Source organism: Camelina sativa, chromosome 20 (assembly GCF_030686135.1).
Source record: "Camelina sativa cultivar CO46 ecotype springtype chromosome 20, ASM3068613v1".
Taxonomy (NCBI): Eukaryota; Viridiplantae; Streptophyta; class Magnoliopsida; order Brassicales; family Brassicaceae; genus Camelina; species Camelina sativa.
In genome coordinates, this window is record NC_141899.1 from 3,038,618 (window position 1) to 3,054,533 (window position 15,916).

The 15,916-nt window shown below is 38.2% G+C and overlaps 6 protein-coding genes across 9 annotated transcripts; 2 read left to right on the plus strand and 4 right to left on the minus strand.

Moving 5' to 3' along the window:
- The first annotated feature begins 519 nt into the window (after positions 1 to 519).
- Positions 520 to 2,229, plus strand: LOC104768994 (putative acetyltransferase At3g50280). Its single transcript, XM_010493106.3, has 2 exons — positions 520 to 1,082; positions 1,164 to 2,229. Exons 1-2 carry the CDS (start codon positions 597 to 599, stop codon positions 2,055 to 2,057), a joined length of 1,380 nt encoding a protein of 459 aa, XP_010491408.1. The 5' UTR covers positions 520 to 596; the 3' UTR covers positions 2,058 to 2,229.
- LOC104768993 (SNAP25 homologous protein SNAP33-like) lies at positions 2,115 to 3,743 on the minus strand. 2 transcript variants are annotated; one of them, XM_010493104.2, is made up of 6 exons: positions 3,646 to 3,743; positions 3,052 to 3,436; positions 2,863 to 2,956; positions 2,656 to 2,786; positions 2,464 to 2,561; positions 2,115 to 2,375 (listed from the first exon to the last, which is right to left on the minus strand). In XM_010493104.2, exons 2-6 carry the CDS (start codon positions 3,394 to 3,396, stop codon positions 2,276 to 2,278), a joined length of 768 nt encoding a protein of 255 aa, XP_010491406.1. In that variant the 5' UTR covers positions 3,397 to 3,436; positions 3,646 to 3,743; the 3' UTR covers positions 2,115 to 2,275. The 2 variants fall into 2 exon arrangements, with proteins under 2 accessions (XP_010491406.1, XP_087361340.1); XM_087505214.1 differs by lacking the exon at positions 3,646 to 3,743 and having other exon boundaries at positions 3,052 to 3,497.
- A 214-nt stretch (positions 3,744 to 3,957) lies between these two features.
- Positions 3,958 to 6,715, minus strand: LOC104772158 (uncharacterized). Of its 2 annotated transcripts, none has more exons than XM_087505215.1 (8): positions 6,582 to 6,715; positions 6,062 to 6,200; positions 5,890 to 5,949; positions 5,706 to 5,808; positions 4,895 to 5,492; positions 4,688 to 4,808; positions 4,427 to 4,594; positions 3,958 to 4,337 (listed from the first exon to the last, which is right to left on the minus strand). In XM_087505215.1, exons 2-8 carry the CDS (start codon positions 6,179 to 6,181, stop codon positions 4,275 to 4,277), a joined length of 1,233 nt encoding a protein of 410 aa, XP_087361341.1. In that variant the 5' UTR covers positions 6,182 to 6,200; positions 6,582 to 6,715; the 3' UTR covers positions 3,958 to 4,274. The 2 variants fall into 2 exon arrangements, with proteins under 2 accessions (XP_087361341.1, XP_087361342.1); XM_087505216.1 differs by having other exon boundaries at positions 5,574 to 5,808.
- A 164-nt stretch (positions 6,716 to 6,879) lies between these two features.
- Positions 6,880 to 8,224, plus strand: LOC104768995 (uncharacterized). The gene has a single exon (XM_010493107.2). It carries the CDS (start codon positions 6,880 to 6,882, stop codon positions 8,089 to 8,091), a length of 1,212 nt encoding a protein of 403 aa, XP_010491409.1. The 3' UTR covers positions 8,092 to 8,224.
- A 56-nt stretch (positions 8,225 to 8,280) lies between these two features.
- LOC104768996 (plant intracellular Ras-group-related LRR protein 7) lies at positions 8,281 to 10,876 on the minus strand. Of its 2 annotated transcripts, none has more exons than XR_015592975.1 (10): positions 10,354 to 10,712; positions 10,012 to 10,081; positions 9,866 to 9,912; positions 9,648 to 9,756; positions 9,468 to 9,553; positions 9,302 to 9,392; positions 9,035 to 9,128; positions 8,854 to 8,940; positions 8,636 to 8,773; positions 8,281 to 8,546 (listed from the first exon to the last, which is right to left on the minus strand). XR_015592975.1 is itself a non-coding variant. In XM_010493108.3 (10 exons), exons 1-9 carry the CDS (start codon positions 10,453 to 10,455, stop codon positions 8,663 to 8,665), a joined length of 789 nt encoding a protein of 262 aa, XP_010491410.1. In that variant the 5' UTR covers positions 10,456 to 10,876; the 3' UTR covers positions 8,281 to 8,546; positions 8,636 to 8,662. The 2 variants fall into 2 exon arrangements, 1 of the variants encoding a protein (XP_010491410.1); XM_010493108.3 differs by having other exon boundaries at positions 9,035 to 9,120; positions 10,354 to 10,876.
- Positions 10,877 to 11,165: 289 nt separating this feature from the next.
- On the minus strand, positions 11,166 to 15,692 carry LOC104768997 (diacylglycerol kinase 1). The gene is made up of 8 exons (XM_010493109.3): positions 15,281 to 15,692; positions 13,480 to 14,869; positions 13,009 to 13,375; positions 12,601 to 12,677; positions 12,315 to 12,434; positions 12,074 to 12,238; positions 11,841 to 11,978; positions 11,166 to 11,696 (listed from the first exon to the last, which is right to left on the minus strand). The coding sequence occupies exons 2-8, from the start codon at positions 14,647 to 14,649 to the stop codon at positions 11,547 to 11,549; spliced, it is 2,187 nt and encodes a 728-aa protein (XP_010491411.2). The 5' UTR covers positions 14,650 to 14,869; positions 15,281 to 15,692; the 3' UTR covers positions 11,166 to 11,546.
- Positions 15,693 to 15,916: the final 224 nt, after the last annotated feature.

A 15,916-nucleotide genomic window follows, 5' to 3' on the forward strand; every position in this document is an offset into this window, starting at 1 on the left:
AAAAGTAAACTTGAAAACAGAACCATAAAACAGAGAAGTACAGTAAATCTTTAACATCTGCTCCCAAACTCACTCTCTTGATTCAACTACCCTCTGAATCTTCTTTTGTCCGTTTGGTTTCTTGAAATGTTCCAACACTAGCTAGAACCATATCCAAAACGACAAAGCTCTACTTTTGTCAAGATTTAATAACGTGACGTCCTTTGTGCTTATCTCCTAAGTGAGATGATGATGATTGGCTTGGGATTCAGGATTTGCTTCTGTCTATGTTTGGTGAACTTCGTTGAAATCATTCATGACTTCACGCGTTATTTGATTAAAAGATTAATACAAACTAAAACTAATTAATGTAGTTCAACAACTATAACAAAGATCATGTATGTGATGACAGCACTGATGATGATGACTAGCAGGATCAAATAATGCATGAACATATAGATATATGATGACATCATTGATGATGATAGCTAGCTATAGTTGTCTATATTTGTTATATATATAAAAGGGAAGCAAAGAAACGTGGAAAGAGACAAAATAAGCATACATCTTAATACACTTTTTGTCTTTCTTTTTTTGGTTTCTTGAGAGAAAAAAAAATGGATTCTTCTTCATCGGAAGTAAAGATTATCTCGGAATGCTTCGTCAAACCCAAAAGCCTCCCTGAAAAATGGAAAGAGCCATACCATTTTTCACCATTGAATCATTTGATGCTCTCAACCCATTACATCCAAAAGGGTCTTCTCTTTCTCAAACCACCGTTTTCTGAATCTGATGATTCAAAAGACTTCATGGAGACTTTGCTGCATAAGCTCAAAGACTCGCTTGCCACAACACTTTTCCATTTCTATCTTCTCGCGGGTCGCCTCTCGACTTTGAAAACCGACGATCAAAGTCAAAGATCTCACTCTGTGTTTGTCGACTGTAATAACAGTCCTGGAGCTGGATTTATCCATGCTGAATCAGATCTAAGTGTGTCAGACATTGTTGGATCCAAGTATGTTCCTTTGGTTGTTCATTCTTTCTTTGATCATCACAAAGCAGTCAACCGCGATGGTTACACCATGAGTCTCTTATCAGTCAAGGTACATTTTTCATATATACATGAACAGATTTGTAGTAATAAGAAGGTGAAACTCTTTTTTACTAATGTTCCGGTTATATAGGTAACAGAATTGGTAGATGGAGTGTTTATAGGATTGTCGATGAATCATTCGATTGGAGATGGAAGTTCCTTCTGGCAGTTCTTCAACTCTTTTTCCGATATCTTCAATTCACAAGAAGACATCATTGATAACAACAACAATTTGCTCAGTCTCAAGAATCCTCCAATCTTTCGTGAAATGTCCGGTCCAACTTACAGTCTTCCCTTCAGTGAAACTGATAAGTCCATTAGTCTTTACAAAACTCCGGTTTTGAACGAGAGAATGTTCCATTTCTCATCAGAAACAGTGAGGTTGCTGAAAACAAAGGCGAATCAAGATTGCGAAACGACAAACATCTCTTCGTTTCAGTCGGTAACTGCGTTCATATGGAGAAGCATTACAAGAGCAAGAAAATTAGGAAAAGATCAAGAAACTACTTGCAGGCTTGCTGCTGGCAATAGATCAAGAATGAAACCACCAATGCCAATGGATCACTTTGGGGTGTACGTCTCTCTTGTGAAAACGACTACGACAGTTGGTGATTTATTGGAGAATGACTTTGGAAGGGCTGCTTTGAAGCTGCATCAAGCTGTATCCGAACACACTATCGAAAAGATCTCTTACGAAGTGGATCAATGGCTGAAGTATCCTACGAAATTAGATGGATTTTTCAGCCCGAATGTTGTTCACATGGGAAGCTCTCCAAGGTTTAACAAGTACGGATCCGAGTTTGGGATGGGGAAAGCAGTGGCGGTTAGAAGCGGTTATGGCGGTAAATATGATGGGAAGGTATCAGCTTATCCGGGAAGAGAAGGAGGAGGAAGTATAGATTTGGAAGTATGTCTACTTCCGGAGTTTATGGAAGCTTTGGAATCAGATCAAGAGTTCATGTCTCTTGTCTCTTTTTCTTCCTGATCCTACTCATATTTCCACACACAAAACTCAAGTTGTTCCCTAATTTAAACTTGAAGCTTTGAAATCAAATGTTTCAACTACTGTCTTTGCTTGTTACTTGTTCTGCAGAGTTGTCAAATGTTTCAACCTCATTAAGATGAGAACTAAAATATTGAAATCTATGTTAGAAGAATGGAAGAGCCTGACGAGCTTGGTTATGAACAGAGTTCTGACTAGTTTTACTTGCGGAGTAAACGGCGAGCCCGTTGGTTCGATTGTTTGACTCTGTAGTTAAGCTCCTCAACGTCTTCTTGAAGATGATCCAGTCCATGGTTTTGCCTGCAATTGCCAATTTTAAACCAGTTTTAAAGAAACTCCCAGAGAATTTATACAAAGAGACAGTAGATAAAAGATATGAGAAGAAAACCTTTCGATTTCAGTTCCCATGTCCACAGCCATATTCTTCAGCTCGCCAAGAAGGTCGCTCAAGTCTGAAAGGCCTTCATCTTGTTTTGCTGTCTCCATCTGTTTACACAACAATGATACTTAGAATCTTGGTAAACTGAAAAGACAACTTTTGCAACTCCAGAAGGTATATAAGAAGGGAGAGAATCCAAACCTCTAGCTTCTGATAAGCATCAGCTGATTCAGGAAGAGGTTCATTGGTTCTTGATTGTGGTTTGGGTAAATGGTTCAGTCCCAGCTTTTCCCTAGTCTCAAAGTAGTTAACTCTTCTGTTGGGGGAATCACCTGCTTAGAGATAAAGTAATAAGCAAAAGACACAGTCCTTGGAAGTGATCAGCCAAAAGAAGAAAAAGAGTAAAACCTTTAGTAATGACAGGACCAGTTACAGAACGAGTCTTCTTCGGCTTCCAAGTCCTTGAAAAAATCCCTCCGAGGCTTCCAAGAAGCTTCTCACCCTGAAACAAAAACAAACAATAAGGTTCATCACCAAGAAAAAAACAGAACTGCTTGATTACTAGTTTTGGTTTTAAAAATCTCAAAGACTTCTGACCCGACTAAGATCATGATCGATGTCAACCGCCTTGTGGTGAGTTCTCGTAATCTGTTCGCCTTGCTCATTCAACATGACTAAAGTCCTAGTAGCATCAGATCTAATCTCTTGAGCTACTTTTAAACACCCTTGTACGGTTTTAGTAGTTTCCTGAGACTTGTACACAGCGTAGCTCTCAAGTTCCTGAACCGTTTGGTTCTCCTTCTCAACATTTCCTCCTCCTGAATCATTCTTGTACCGGCTCTTTGCATTCAACGATGATGAAGTGACTCTTTTCTCAACCTCGTCATCATCAGTATCAGTATCATCATCAAAAGGGTTCAAGCTAGATATCTTAGCAGCCATAAGAAGGTTCGGTTCAGGGGGAAATCCTAATTACAAAAACCTGAAATCAAAAACTACGATTGCTATTGATTCTTCTTATAACAGGAGATAGATAACTGAACTTTGAAGGTTGAACAAAATACACAAGTTTTTTTAACTGCTATCGCTTGATTCCTAAGATTCAATTTTGCCAACGATCAAGTAGTAAACCTAAAATCGACCATCGAAGATTAACAGAACAAAACAAAACAAAAAACCCTAAAATTGTACCTGGAATTTGCAGAGAAGAAGAATAAGAAGCAGATTGAGAGGTTCCGAGGAAGTTAAAAAAAAAAAAAAAAAAAAAAAAAAAAAAAAAAAAAAAAAAAAAAAGGATTGATAGCAAAGCAAAAAGAGGTATTAAAGAGTTCGAATTTTCAAATCCGTTAAAGAGAGAAGAAACTGAAGAGAAAAACTTTAGCAATATTATTATTATTATTTCTTTCTTTTTTAACAAATAAATCTAACAGGAGGTGTAATTATTTTTTGTTTTCTTTTAGATAAATAAATATGATAAGACATTTTTACTTGATACACTAGAGATAACCCAATAAATAATACTTTCGAACGACTTTATTTCTATGTTCCACGCAATTAATTATGTACACTCGAATGGAAATAAATTAACGACAATCTCTAAAGCTATTATTCTTTCTTCTTAACCCAAACATCTTTTGTTTGTGCGTCTCTAGACACTTCAAGCCTCTGACTTTCTCTGACCATCCTTGCCATTTCATGTGTATACAGATCACCAGCCAAATGCGCATCCATCCATCTACGCCCACTTCCAATGGATGAGAATGTGAAGATAAAGGTGGACTTGTGTGTAATAAAGCTAAACATCAAAGCTCAAGACTTTTTCATAACCCAGGAAGAGAAAGCATCATAGTTGAAGAGGTCTTCTTGTTTGTCTCTCTCTTGATCTTTAAGAAAGAGAGGAAAGAAAATAACACTTAGATTCCATTTCCACATACTCGACCAAACAAAAATAAGGAAGCATATAACATAATACCTGTGCTTCTAGCTCGGCTATTCTCTGTAATGATGCTTGTTCTATGCACACACGGCGTTTGCGTTCCTCATCAAGCAAACATGTCATCTTATACCTTAATTCAGCCATTTCTTGCGTAAGGTCTTCTGCTTCTTCCTTCGCCTTCACTTTCTCCTGTTTCAATTCTTCCTGCAAATACCAGAAAATCGCAAGTAAACTAGTTGGACCACAATATTTTCTACCAAAGACAGGAAGTAGAGTTCCAAAATTTGTCAAAAGTACTTTCAGTTGCTTCACAATATCTTCGTGCTGCTGTGTCTGTTTCGCCATACCATCCCTTTCATCAATCATATTCACATTCCGAGGAAGTTCTAGTTTCTTGATGATTGCATCGAAGCTATTGCTGTGACACACAAAACAAACATTATTAGGAATAGGGATTAGCTCAATTTCATGATGTAATAAAGTAAGTCTTAAGCTGGAACTTACCGAACTTCATTGGACACCGGAAGCACATGGCTCAATTCAGCGAGGAAGCACCCTGCATCTAGAGGCTGTCCATCTTCACTTTCTAACCGTTCTTTGGTACTTTGAAAGAAATCTTTGATACTCTTTTCAGAGGCGGTAAATTTTTCGCTCAGCTCTTCATTTTGCTTCTCAAAGTACTTGACATTCTCTTGTGCTCTCTGAGACTGCAACTGGAACTCGTCAATTATTCCTTTTAATTGATCTTTTTCTTGGATACTTTCTTCTTGAATTTGCATTGCATCAACGAGTGCTTGCTCCAACGTTGTAATATCAAGCTTCATGCTTTCTATTTCGCACAAGGACTCTAATGTTAAGGATGAGATGGCCTCCTCCAGTTTCTCTATGGAAAGAGACGAACTCTGTAAATCGGATTCTTTGTTCTCGAGTTCTTGTAACAACAAAAGATGCTCGGATTTAGAGATACACAAATCCTCTCTCAAACAGTTAACTTCTTCTTCCAAATTCCTTGTATCAGCTAATTTGAATTCAAGATCGTGCAGATGGTCATTGAGATATTTCACTTCCTTGCTTCTGAAAATGAGCTGATCTCGCAAGTAATCTACAAGGCGAAGAATAATCTATGCTGAGACTAAATTAGCTCAGAAAAATCTAACTCGCGTAGCTCAAAATTAGACATTACCAATTTCTTTATAGCAATTCAACAACTCCTTCTCCATGAAAATTACCAAGGAGAAGAATAATCTATGCTGAGACTTATTAGTTCAGAATATTAAATGAAAATTAAATTGCATAGCTCAAAATAAGACATTACCAATTTCTTTATAGCAATTCAACAACTCTTTCTCCATCTTCTGAATTCTTGCAGTGTCTTCTAAGCGAGATTCCGATAATGACTTTGTGCGTAGTTCCAACCTCTGTGGTAAAGAGAAGATTAATGTCCAAAAACTCAACCTTCCCTGAAATGCTTATATAAAAAAAAAAGAAGTAGAATTTACTCTGACTAATTCGATACTATGAGGCTGCGATTCTCTCAGCATGTCCTTCTCTTTCCTTAGCTGCCAAAAGCAAATCAGATAGCACAAAAGAATAAAACTTCATCAATCTAAGAGAGTCATTACAATAAATATGTGAGTCCAACTTTCACTAAGATAAGTAAGTACAAATTACCTCCCTGCGCCTTGTCCCAATCTGCAGAAGTTCTTCAACATCAAACGAGTTCTCACAATCACTTCTAGAACTACATGCCGAACTACTGCTTCCCGAGAAACTTCCAGAGCTACTCGACATTAGAAAACAGAAATTCCCACTGCCAAGGCAATGAATCATTAGCAACATGAACCTATTACAACTAACTTGACACGACTCCAAGCCCTAAATCAAAATTAGACTAACGTTGAACTTATCTTTCCACAAAAATCAAAATTACGCTATAAAAAAAAGAACACAGCGAAATGAGAAAGTAGAGAAACGTCAACTTCACAAGTCAAATTATTCGCTAAAAATTAGATGAAAGGCCTAAGTTGCCTCTTTACTCGATTCCTTTCATGTAATTACGGAAAACAAACTACACAAACCACTTAGATATAGCCAATTTCAACAAACGATAGATACCCAGGAAAAAAAAATTGATGAGCGTAACATACATACATATATACACACGAATACAAAATCCCAAAGAAACGTTTACCTTCACAACGCAATTCCTCCCTGAGATAATTCCGACGACGAATTTGATCGGAGATTTTTTTGAATTTGATGATCCTCCCAATTTATTTTTGCGTCTCTCGGTTTCTTCGAAACGATGCCAGACTAGAGAACAGTAAAGATGACGACCCTCCCTGCTTTGTTTTTTAAAAAACAAAAAACGAGAACCGGGTCTATCCGGTAGAGTCGGGTCGGGTTAATTCGGATGGGTTAAAAAAAAAAACCCAAAACTAGTAAATCATTTGGGAGAAAGAGAGATAAGAGTGAAGCAAGCTATAGTCATGGCGGTCGCAATACCACCTCTAGCGAGACTCGTCTTCCTCACCAAACCAATTGCAAGAGGAAGCTTCACTTTACAACCTAAGAAGACTCATCGGAGCAAACCCATCTTCGTCTTCTCTCTCCACCAGACTTCTTCTTCTCCGCTAACAACAACTCTCACCTCCAAAGATGATGAGCAGCAGCAGCAGCAAAAACTCTCCTTCACAATCAACTACCTAATCACCTCATGCGGTTTATCTCCAGATTCAGCCACCTTAGCATCTCGCAAACTCTTACTAGATTCACCAGAACGACCCAACACGGTTCTAAACCTACTCCGTAACCACGGTTTCACCTCTTCACAGATCTCAACTCTCGTAAAGAAACGTCCCGTTCTCTTATTAGCCAATGCTGAATCAGTCCTCCTCCCTAAACTCACATTCTTCCTCTCAATCGGCGTCTCTAAATCTCTACTCGCTCGTACCTTAGCTTCTGATCCCACAATCTTGACTCGTTCCCTCGTTAACCAGCTCATCCCTTCTTACAATTTCCTCAAAAGCGTTCTTGATTCCGACGAGAAGATCGTGGCCGCGTTACGGAGAACCACTTGGGTTTTCTTAGAGGATCATACCAAGAATCTTGTACCGAACATTAACTACATGAACGAGACTGGTGTCCCTGAGAATTGTATTAAGCTGCTTCTCACTCATTTCCCTGAAGCTGTGATGCAAAAGAGTCACGAGTTTCAATCTATCGCTAAGCAAGCGAAAGACATGGGTTTCAATCCTCAAAAATCAACCTTTGTGTTGGCGATTCATGCTCTCTCTGGGAAAGGAAACAAGTCGATTTGGGACAAATGCTTTGAGGTTTACAAGAGATGGGATTGGTCTGAAGATGATATTATGTGTGCTTTTAAGAAACATCCGCATTGTATGATGTTGTCTGAGAGGAAGATCAATAGGACGATGGAGTTTTTCGTGAATGAGATGAATTTGGAGGCTAGATCGATCGCGCAGTGTCCTGTGGTGTTGTTCTTTAGTCTTGAGAAGAGGATTATCCCGAGGTGTTCTGTTGCTAAGGTGTTGGTGTCTAAAGGGCTTGTGAAGGAGGATTGGAGCTTGTCTTCGTTGTTGGTTCCTGTGGAGAAAGTGTTTTTGGAGAAGCTTGTCTTCAAGTATGAAGAGGAGTTGCCTGAGTTGATGGATTTGTATCAAGGATGCATCAAACTCTGAGCTTTTGTTTTTTTGACTGTTTCCGCTTGTCATATCTCTCATTTGCTGAGTGAGAGACACGAATCTTTGTGAAAAGAGTGTAGTGTGATCCAATTTTGGTAGTAAAATTAAACGCAAACTCACAATTGAGACATAGCATACATGATCAAATTAGTGTGTTTTAAAGACAGAACAGTAAACAGGAGACACTTGTAGAATTGTCTATAATAGAAGGGCAAAAGGCAAGAATCGATTTGCCTATATGTTTTGTATACACACACGCACACAGATACATATACAAACACATACACACGCCTTGATATATATATGTACGTACATGCGTGAATGTGTATGTGTTCATAAAATTTTGAGAGTCACAGTGACAGGGATTCTAAATCTTCCAGAAGAGAGATAGAAAGAGAGTTTTACAACAATATATCTTACACAAAACGATGACCCTCGTTCACCGATCCAACCTGAAAAAAAACGAATCTTTCATTATCAAGTGGAGATTCAATACATAGAGACATATACCAAATCTATCTTAGATTCTGAATGAACTTACAAACTAAGAAGATGTTGGAGATAAGAATCATTTGTCAACGCCTACATCAAGTCCTTTAGAGCCCATCATCACATTTGAATCGATTTGCTTATCAAATTTCTTCTTTCTCCTCTCTTCAAATTCTTGGTATCCTTCCATCTATCCATTATATATATCGTTATGTCACAAGACAAAATTCAAATAAGTATAGATAATGTTCTTCGAGGTTACTGACTTACCAGCTGAAACTGATCCATGGAAATGGGATTGTTATGCAAAGAAAGATTTTGCAGACTCTTGCAATGTATCAGCAACCCATCTGGAATCTGCAAAACCATCAGTGTTACAGAGTTCACAGGAAGAAGACAGAACCCGAAAAAGGTAAACGGATGATGAACAAATCACATTTCGATTATCTACCTGCTTCACTTGATTATTGTCTAAGCAAAGCGACTTTAACTGAGTCAGATTACAGAGTGATGCAGGAAGCTCTTCAACAACGTTATCTGCAAGGCTATCCCAAATCACGATTAAGTTTTGGAGAAAAAACAACCAGAGATAAGTAAACAGCAAAACGTCATAACAAATCATTTGTTTCTAAAAGACTTCAGATGTTTTTGAATCACCGAACAAACAATTTAAGGCTTCGAAGGAAGCGGAATCTAAAAGGTGAAAATAGAAACATACCATTAGCCTGTATTTCTTCTAAAGAAGCACAGCTCCCTACTGATTCAGGAAGGGATTTCAATCTGTTATTTGAGACATTCAACAGCACTAGCTGCATTTGATAAAAGAATGCAAAGATTGATTATTACAGCCAGATGATTAAGATTTGGTAAATGAAGTCACTTACATTGCGCAAACTACCAATAGTATCAGGCAAGTATATGAGCATATTTCTTGAGATTGATAGTTGTTCAAGCCTTACCAACTGACCCACTGGACAACAAACAAATGAATATAACCTTATACAAAATTGTTTTAAATGGACAAAAAAAAGTATAGTTTTTAATCAAAAGAAAATTGTTCTTACATTCATCAGGCAAACAGCTGATGCGGTTTCCATCAAGCATCAAAACTTTGAGAGATTGAAGTTTCCCTAGATTCCCTGGAAGGCGCTCAACTAGATTATCAGCTATTAACTGTCAAAATACAGTATGATGGGAAAGAGTCAAAATCCACAGCAAGTGAAATACCAAGAAACGATGAATCTAAGAATACTGTACACAGAGAGGCAAAGAGTTGTCTCACCAGACGCTGCATATTGATTAACTTGCTGATATCTCCAGGTACATCAGCTGCATATAAATGGTCAAATACCAAACAAGTCCATCAGCTAAACTAGTCCATATCAAATCAGGAATTAAAGCAGAAAGAAAAAGCAGAGAAGCCAATACCGATCTTATTGTGAGTTAGATCGAGTGTTCGAACTGCTCTCTCCATATCAATCACTTCATCAGGAAATGTCTGCTCAACAAAACCCAAAACAGGACAAGAGATGATAATCAGACAATTTCCAGTGTAAAAAAAAAACCCCTAAAACGAGAAACCCTAACCAAATTCATAACTCAACCAACAAAAGTTTGGTGCCTTTTCTTCTAATCAATAAAACAAAAACCTCTCAATCATGGCAAACAAGAGACCAAACCCAACACAGAGAAAAATCTCTACAATTTCATATGAATACCAAAAAAAAAAAAAAAAAAAGGTTTAATCATATCGAAATTTTCCAGCTTTACCTTCAATTTGGAGTCGCGGAGACCAACAATGCCGGTAGATCGCCACCGTGAGATCCGATTAGCCTTAGAACCTCCAGCTGTATTGCTCGCGCAACACCCCATTCTTTTGTGTTGATTCTTCGCCGATCGTCGTCGCAGTAGATTTTTTGTTTTTGTTTTGAATAGATGATTATTATAATAAGAAATGATTGAAGAAAATCTCCAAACCCAGAAAGTTTCAAAGAGGAATCTGGGATGATTGCTAAAAAGGATATCAAACTTTTTTGGTCAAAAACTTTTCACCAATTCTAGTTTTTGGAGGTTTAGGTGAGGGTCAAGGTCTTTCTCTCTCTCTCTCTCTCTCTCTCTCGCGGGTATATAGGTAAATTACAAAAATACTACAGTATAAATTGGAAACTCGAAGACCGGTAGGTAAAAAAACTCAAATACAAACTCTTACATCGATGATCCTTCCTCGACGATTTCTACCGCGCCCCAAGGCTCATTTTTTTCGAGTCAACCAATTTTGTTCCTCGAATTTGTTGTTTATTTACTGAAACCAACGACTCAATTTTGTCTCTCTTGTCTTGAATCTTAAATGTTACTAGTATTAAGTTTAAATGTAGACCATTTTGTTGTTATTACAAGAAGTCTCCTTTGTTTAGTTTTTTCGTTAACCCCTTCCTCAAGCAACAGGCTTATATTTCTTCCGATTAACTCCACATTTAATAAATCAAATTCAGACCAGAGAACCGATTTCATATGAATAGCCAAAATGCGTTGTCACAAAGTTAAGAACAGACTTCATCTAAAAATATCCATACTACACATGATTCTCCTAAAAATTATATTGATATATATAAGAAGAACTCATCGAAAGACAAAGATCAATAATTTTAATAAGCTTTGTATCAGTTTCATTCATGTGAAACTTGACACTACACTATCACAACACCCAAAAATCTTGGAACCAGAATCCATTTTTTGGTTCCTTCTTCCTTTTTTTCCTAATATCACACAGAACCCGCTTTTTCATTCATCCAGCCGATTTCGATCTCCAAACCATAACTATCTAACGCTCCTTAGTTAGACAGTTTGTACAAGTACGAGATATGTAAAATACACATATTTTGTAAACATTCTGACGAGACAACAAGTCAATAAACTAACCACTGATAGTTTTGTCTTTTCGTCTTTTCATTTTTTACTCTGTTTTAAGTTAGCCGTAGAGCCATTTCTTGAAGCAGTGTTCGTTTCTGTGAAGCGTTTATCACTTGATTGGTTTCTGCATTCTCTAGAACATCTGTGATTATAGCCGCTGCATGACCCAGTGGCTCCTCCGCAGCTCTCTTTAGCATGAAAGCCTGTTGCAAAAGTGAAGATAAGCGAGAGAAAAATATCAGTTTAGCAATAACAAATGTTTCGAGCTTTTGGCGGAGTTATGGAAAAACAAAAGACTACTTGTTCCAATCTAAAAGCTTAGTTAGGGAAGAAGTGGAGTGAAGAACCTGGCCATGGTGAGATATGTTTAAGGTACATGGTTGCTGAAACCAAGGTTCTCCATCAATTTGCACAGGTAACGGCGCACAGAGTTGTATCTTGACTGATTGCCCCTGAGCTAGCCTTCTCGCACGAGACAACCCGACCTGAAAGGTGTGAAAACAAACAAAAATCAATTGATCTTAGTATTCAGGGTAAGCAGTCAGATGTGTCTACAGATCAGATAGAACGCAAATATAACCTGAAGCTTTCCAAGGTGCCATGTTCCAGATATACTCACGACTTCCACTATCTTGTCGTGCATTGATTGTGGATCAAAGTTTTCATATGTTTCATCTTCGTTCTGCCATAAATCCACCCCTCCCATGTAACTCCCAATGTTTGCAACAAGTATTCCTTCCGCATCCTTCAAAGATTTAGCATATAGAAGTTAGAACACTAATTATCACGCGGGGTTTATCTGTAAGGTATCTGTGACTCACCTCAGGAACCTCGATGTCAACACCATCCACCTCAACGCGAACTTGCCAAGGGAAATCTTCGAATGTTCTGTCCATTATACTCCTTGCACCTTCTCTGGCATAGAGGACTTTGTTCATAAACTGCACACGGAGACCATACAAATATCAGTTTCAAGGACTACATATTATCAATACAGCTTCTCTACAGTATATGCCAGTTAAATCATGATTCATGAGTATGAAATGTAGAAATACAGTTGTCGTAAGGTTATATCAAAATTTTATCAATTCATGTTTATTTGGTTACCTGGCTATAAAATCTCTCTGGATTCTCCTCCCGTAGATTGTGAATCTCAAGGGCGACCTTCGCATCACACCCAACCCCTGTTATAGGCGATTAGCAACACTTATAGGCTATGGGTTTCAAGATAGCAGTCATATCATTTACAAAGATAGTAATATACACAACCGGAATGGTTCAAACTAGCCCTCATGAAGAGAGTCTACATAATAATACAATTTTACTATATAGACTTGAAACGCAAATTGCCATGTTAACTGTAAATATTTTTAACCCAGAGATGAGTCCTCATAATAGTATTATGTACGGGAAAAGGACTATGGAACTGAGATCAGATAGGTTGTTGAGTACACCTAGAGGTTTTGAAAGCAAAGCTTCGAAGTTATTCACTTAGAGGTATTGAATTTAACTGACCTATATAATTGTTCATATATTTTGGCGCCAGAAGTTGCTTTCCTTGTTGATTCGAAATCGATACTTTCCAACGATCAAGAACAGTGACTGCAGCATGCTCTATGTTTTGTAATACTGTAGACAAGCCTCCTTGTCTCTCAACAGAGCCCAAACCACCACCCCAATTTAATACTCGGGATAGATCATTCCCGGTTCCAGCAGGCAGGATAGCAACTGCAGGAGGAGAGACGAAATTCTGTTTCTCTATTGCATCTAATACCCAACCAGCAGTGCCATCTCCACCACAAACAAGAACTCTAAAGTGAGGAACCTTCCTGAAGAGGAAAAGCCCCACTTCTGGTCCCTGCACAGAACTCAATTCACAAACCTGCAAGATATGGCTCCATTAATAAACGTAAAGACCACAGAATATGATAAAGCATTACAAATGTGATAAAGTCTGTAACGAGTTTTCCAGACAGCATAATCTACCTGCACGGGATTTAGAAGAAGATGAAGGCGTTGACGAAGAGAATCACCTCGTTGAGCACCACTCTTTTTATTTATAAAAACCAACAACGGTCTTGCATCTGAAGGCAAATCAGCTAGCTCATACTTAAGTTTCGACCTTAGTGCATGATATTCCTTCTGACCAAGAGACCCGCTTCTCTTAACACTGGGCTTCTTTTCCAGCTTGCCATTGCTATCACTGTCCCCGTGAGAAGAATCACCATTCATAACAGTGATAGTATTTTCAAGCATGGCATGGGAGCCATTAACAGTTGGGCCTGTCTCAGCTGTGCTTTCTGTCGATTCATCGCAATTGCTACCACTATTACCTGTGTCAGCTGAAGTTTCATTAGCTTGCTTGTATTTTTTGCTTTGACTCCTGATACTGGCAAGGGCGGTTGATGCAAGTTCATTAGCACCGTGCGTGATTGTGCTCCGAAATCCTCCAGAGGGATTCCGTGTCAATTCCTTAACGTAGAGAGGGCACAATATTAACCTTCTAAGCGGGCCTAAATCACAAATGTCACCAGTTTCATTCGACATGTTACTGTGACAGTCAACATGCACAAGACGTTGACACCACAAGCAGCACCAAATAGGAGAACCGCCAAGAAAGGAGCTACTACACGACTCGTCGCAGTAGCTACAAAACGAGGAGTCATCAGGCTGATCAGCACCTTCTGTCCAGCGCACTGCCCACTGGTGCACCACATGCTCATATCCAGTCATGGAGACACATTTGCAATCTTTAGCCGCACTTGAAGAACAGTTAAAATGGGCAGCTGCTCCACAGATTGAGCACCTGTGGAAAACACTTTCAGAAGCTACAATTGCCTGAGATGGCGACATGGACTTGAAGCATACACAACAGTTCAAGTTCTTGGCACGAGATATAGGGTCGGGTTCCCAGCTATGTGGAGCAACAGGAACCTTATGTCGTGCCTTTGGGTTTTTCTTTGATCTGGCTATAGCTTTCGTCCAACTTAAGTTGATGTTTCTTCGCCATTGAAAAGCTGTGTAAGCGATGGTCAAAATACCAACAAGGGCAGCAACAAAACAAGAGAACATTAAACCACGAGACTCGACCGATTCAGCTGGATTCTTGCTGTTCCAATTAGGAAAAAACATCCCCAGTTCTCCATCGTCATCCATGTTGCAACCCTACAAGTAAGAAAATTCCTGAAGTTCCGTGCTTGACTAAAAGAAGCCCCACAAGATTCCTGTCTTGGTCAGGTCCACACACAGGTCATCAAAAAATCTTCTTCAGATTCCATATCCTCATCATCCATCAAAATCTTGATACGCTCAGAACAAGCTAACTCGCAGATGACAACAATCACAGTTCAACAATAGAACACAAAACTCTTCTGCCCTGTACATTCAACCATATAAAACGTTAAGAGACGATCGTTTTCATAAGAAACATTGCATCACAGATGCACCAATGTTATAAAAAAATCACTACTAGATATATATAATTCTCTCTTTGCTCAGATTCTAGACTTTACTAATTGTAATATTGAGTTATTGACTCAGATTCAGATTATAATCGAACAATCTTAATCAAGCTTGGACAACACCTTCTTAATATCAAACTCGAGCTCAAGTGAAAAAATCAAACTCAGGGAAAAAATCAAACTCAGATCACAAAATTCCAAAAATCCTCCAATTAAAAAAGTGGACATAGACTGCGAAGATCCAATGGAAATATAAGAAAAATTAATATAATCTAGAATATATAAAATATTAAAAAAAAAAAAAGAAGGGGCAGAGAAACCCTAACCTCCAAAAGCGAGAGAAGATGAAGAAGAAGTAAGAGATGATCAAATAAGAAAGAAATCGAGCAAGCCGATGCGAAGCCCAGAAGAATCGAGGGCACCAAGCACGAAGCAAAAAAAAAATTCCCCAAAATCCAAATTTTTTTTCTTTAATTTGTGTTGTTTTTGAAAAAAGCAGATGCTCAATCTCTCTTTTGAGTTTTTTCTAATTCGATTAAAATTAAAAAAAGGGATCTTAGTTTTTGATTTATTCGATCGGACTTATGTGTATATATTATTGAGAAGCAGCAAGCAAAAGCAAATAAGAAAGAGAAAGATTCTTCTGGGGACGAAGAAAGAGATGGTTTTCTTTTCTTTTAATCAAATCTATTGTATCCGTTTTACACGGCTCGGCCACGTCGGATAATTGATGAATCTCTAGTTTCAGGTAGCCACGTGGCTTTACTCTTTTTTTTGTCGGCAAAGGGCCCAGGCCCATCCCATTATTTTCATGCCACGATTTCGGAAATTACTTCAGCATGGATGACAATGACCCACTTAAAAAAAAACAATTAAAGAAAAAATTGTCTAAATCTGGAATTTGTGGCATGGCAGCCAAGGTGTGATATTTTTTTGGTAAGATGTTGGAATAAATCAAAAAA

Bases quoted from the DNA above. Each gene is read 5' to 3' on its own strand.
- LOC104768997 (XM_010493109.3), bottom strand. From the start codon at position 14,649: ATGGATGACGATGGAGAACTGGGGATGTTTTTTCCTAATTGGAACAGC. The intron at 12,678-13,008 runs GTCAGTTAAATT...CGCCTATAACAG, and splicing joins ATATATGAACAATTATATAG to GGGTTGGGTGTGATGCGAAG. The intron at 11,979-12,073 runs GTTATATTTGCG...CACACCTTTCAG, and splicing joins GGCACCTTGGAAAGCTTCAG to GTCGGGTTGTCTCGTGCGAG.
- LOC104768993 (XM_010493104.2), bottom strand. From the start codon at position 3,396: ATGGCTGCTAAGATATCTAGCTTGAACCCTTTTGATGATGATACTGAT. The intron at 2,957-3,051 runs GTCAGAAGTCTT...TTTTTGTTTCAG, and splicing joins TCGATCATGATCTTAGTCGG to GGTGAGAAGCTTCTTGGAAG. The intron at 2,787-2,862 runs GTTTTACTCTTT...ATCTCTAAGCAG, and splicing joins TGGTCCTGTCATTACTAAAG to GTGATTCCCCCAACAGAAGA.
- LOC104768995 (XM_010493107.2), top strand. From the start codon at position 6,880: ATGGCGGTCGCAATACCACCTCTAGCGAGACTCGTCTTCCTCACCAAA.
- LOC104772158 (XM_087505215.1), bottom strand. From the start codon at position 6,181: ATGTCGAGTAGCTCTGGAAGTTTCTCGGGAAGCAGTAGTTCGGCATGT. The intron at 4,595-4,687 runs GTACTTTTGACA...TGGTATTTGCAG, and splicing joins ATATTGTGAAGCAACTGAAA to GAAGAATTGAAACAGGAGAA. The intron at 4,338-4,426 runs GTATTATGTTAT...TCTTTCTTAAAG, and splicing joins TAGCCGAGCTAGAAGCACAG to ATCAAGAGAGAGACAAACAA.
- LOC104768996 (XM_010493108.3), bottom strand. From the start codon at position 10,455: ATGGGGTGTTGCGCGAGCAATACAGCTGGAGGTTCTAAGGCTAATCGG. The intron at 10,082-10,353 runs GTAAAGCTGGAA...TTTGTTGAGCAG, and splicing joins TCCGCGACTCCAAATTGAAG to ACATTTCCTGATGAAGTGAT. The intron at 9,554-9,647 runs GTAAGAACAATT...TTTGTTGTCCAG, and splicing joins CAGCTGTTTGCCTGATGAAT to TGGGTCAGTTGGTAAGGCTT.
- LOC104768994 (XM_010493106.3), top strand. From the start codon at position 597: ATGGATTCTTCTTCATCGGAAGTAAAGATTATCTCGGAATGCTTCGTC. The intron at 1,083-1,163 runs GTACATTTTTCA...CCGGTTATATAG, and splicing joins TGAGTCTCTTATCAGTCAAG to GTAACAGAATTGGTAGATGG.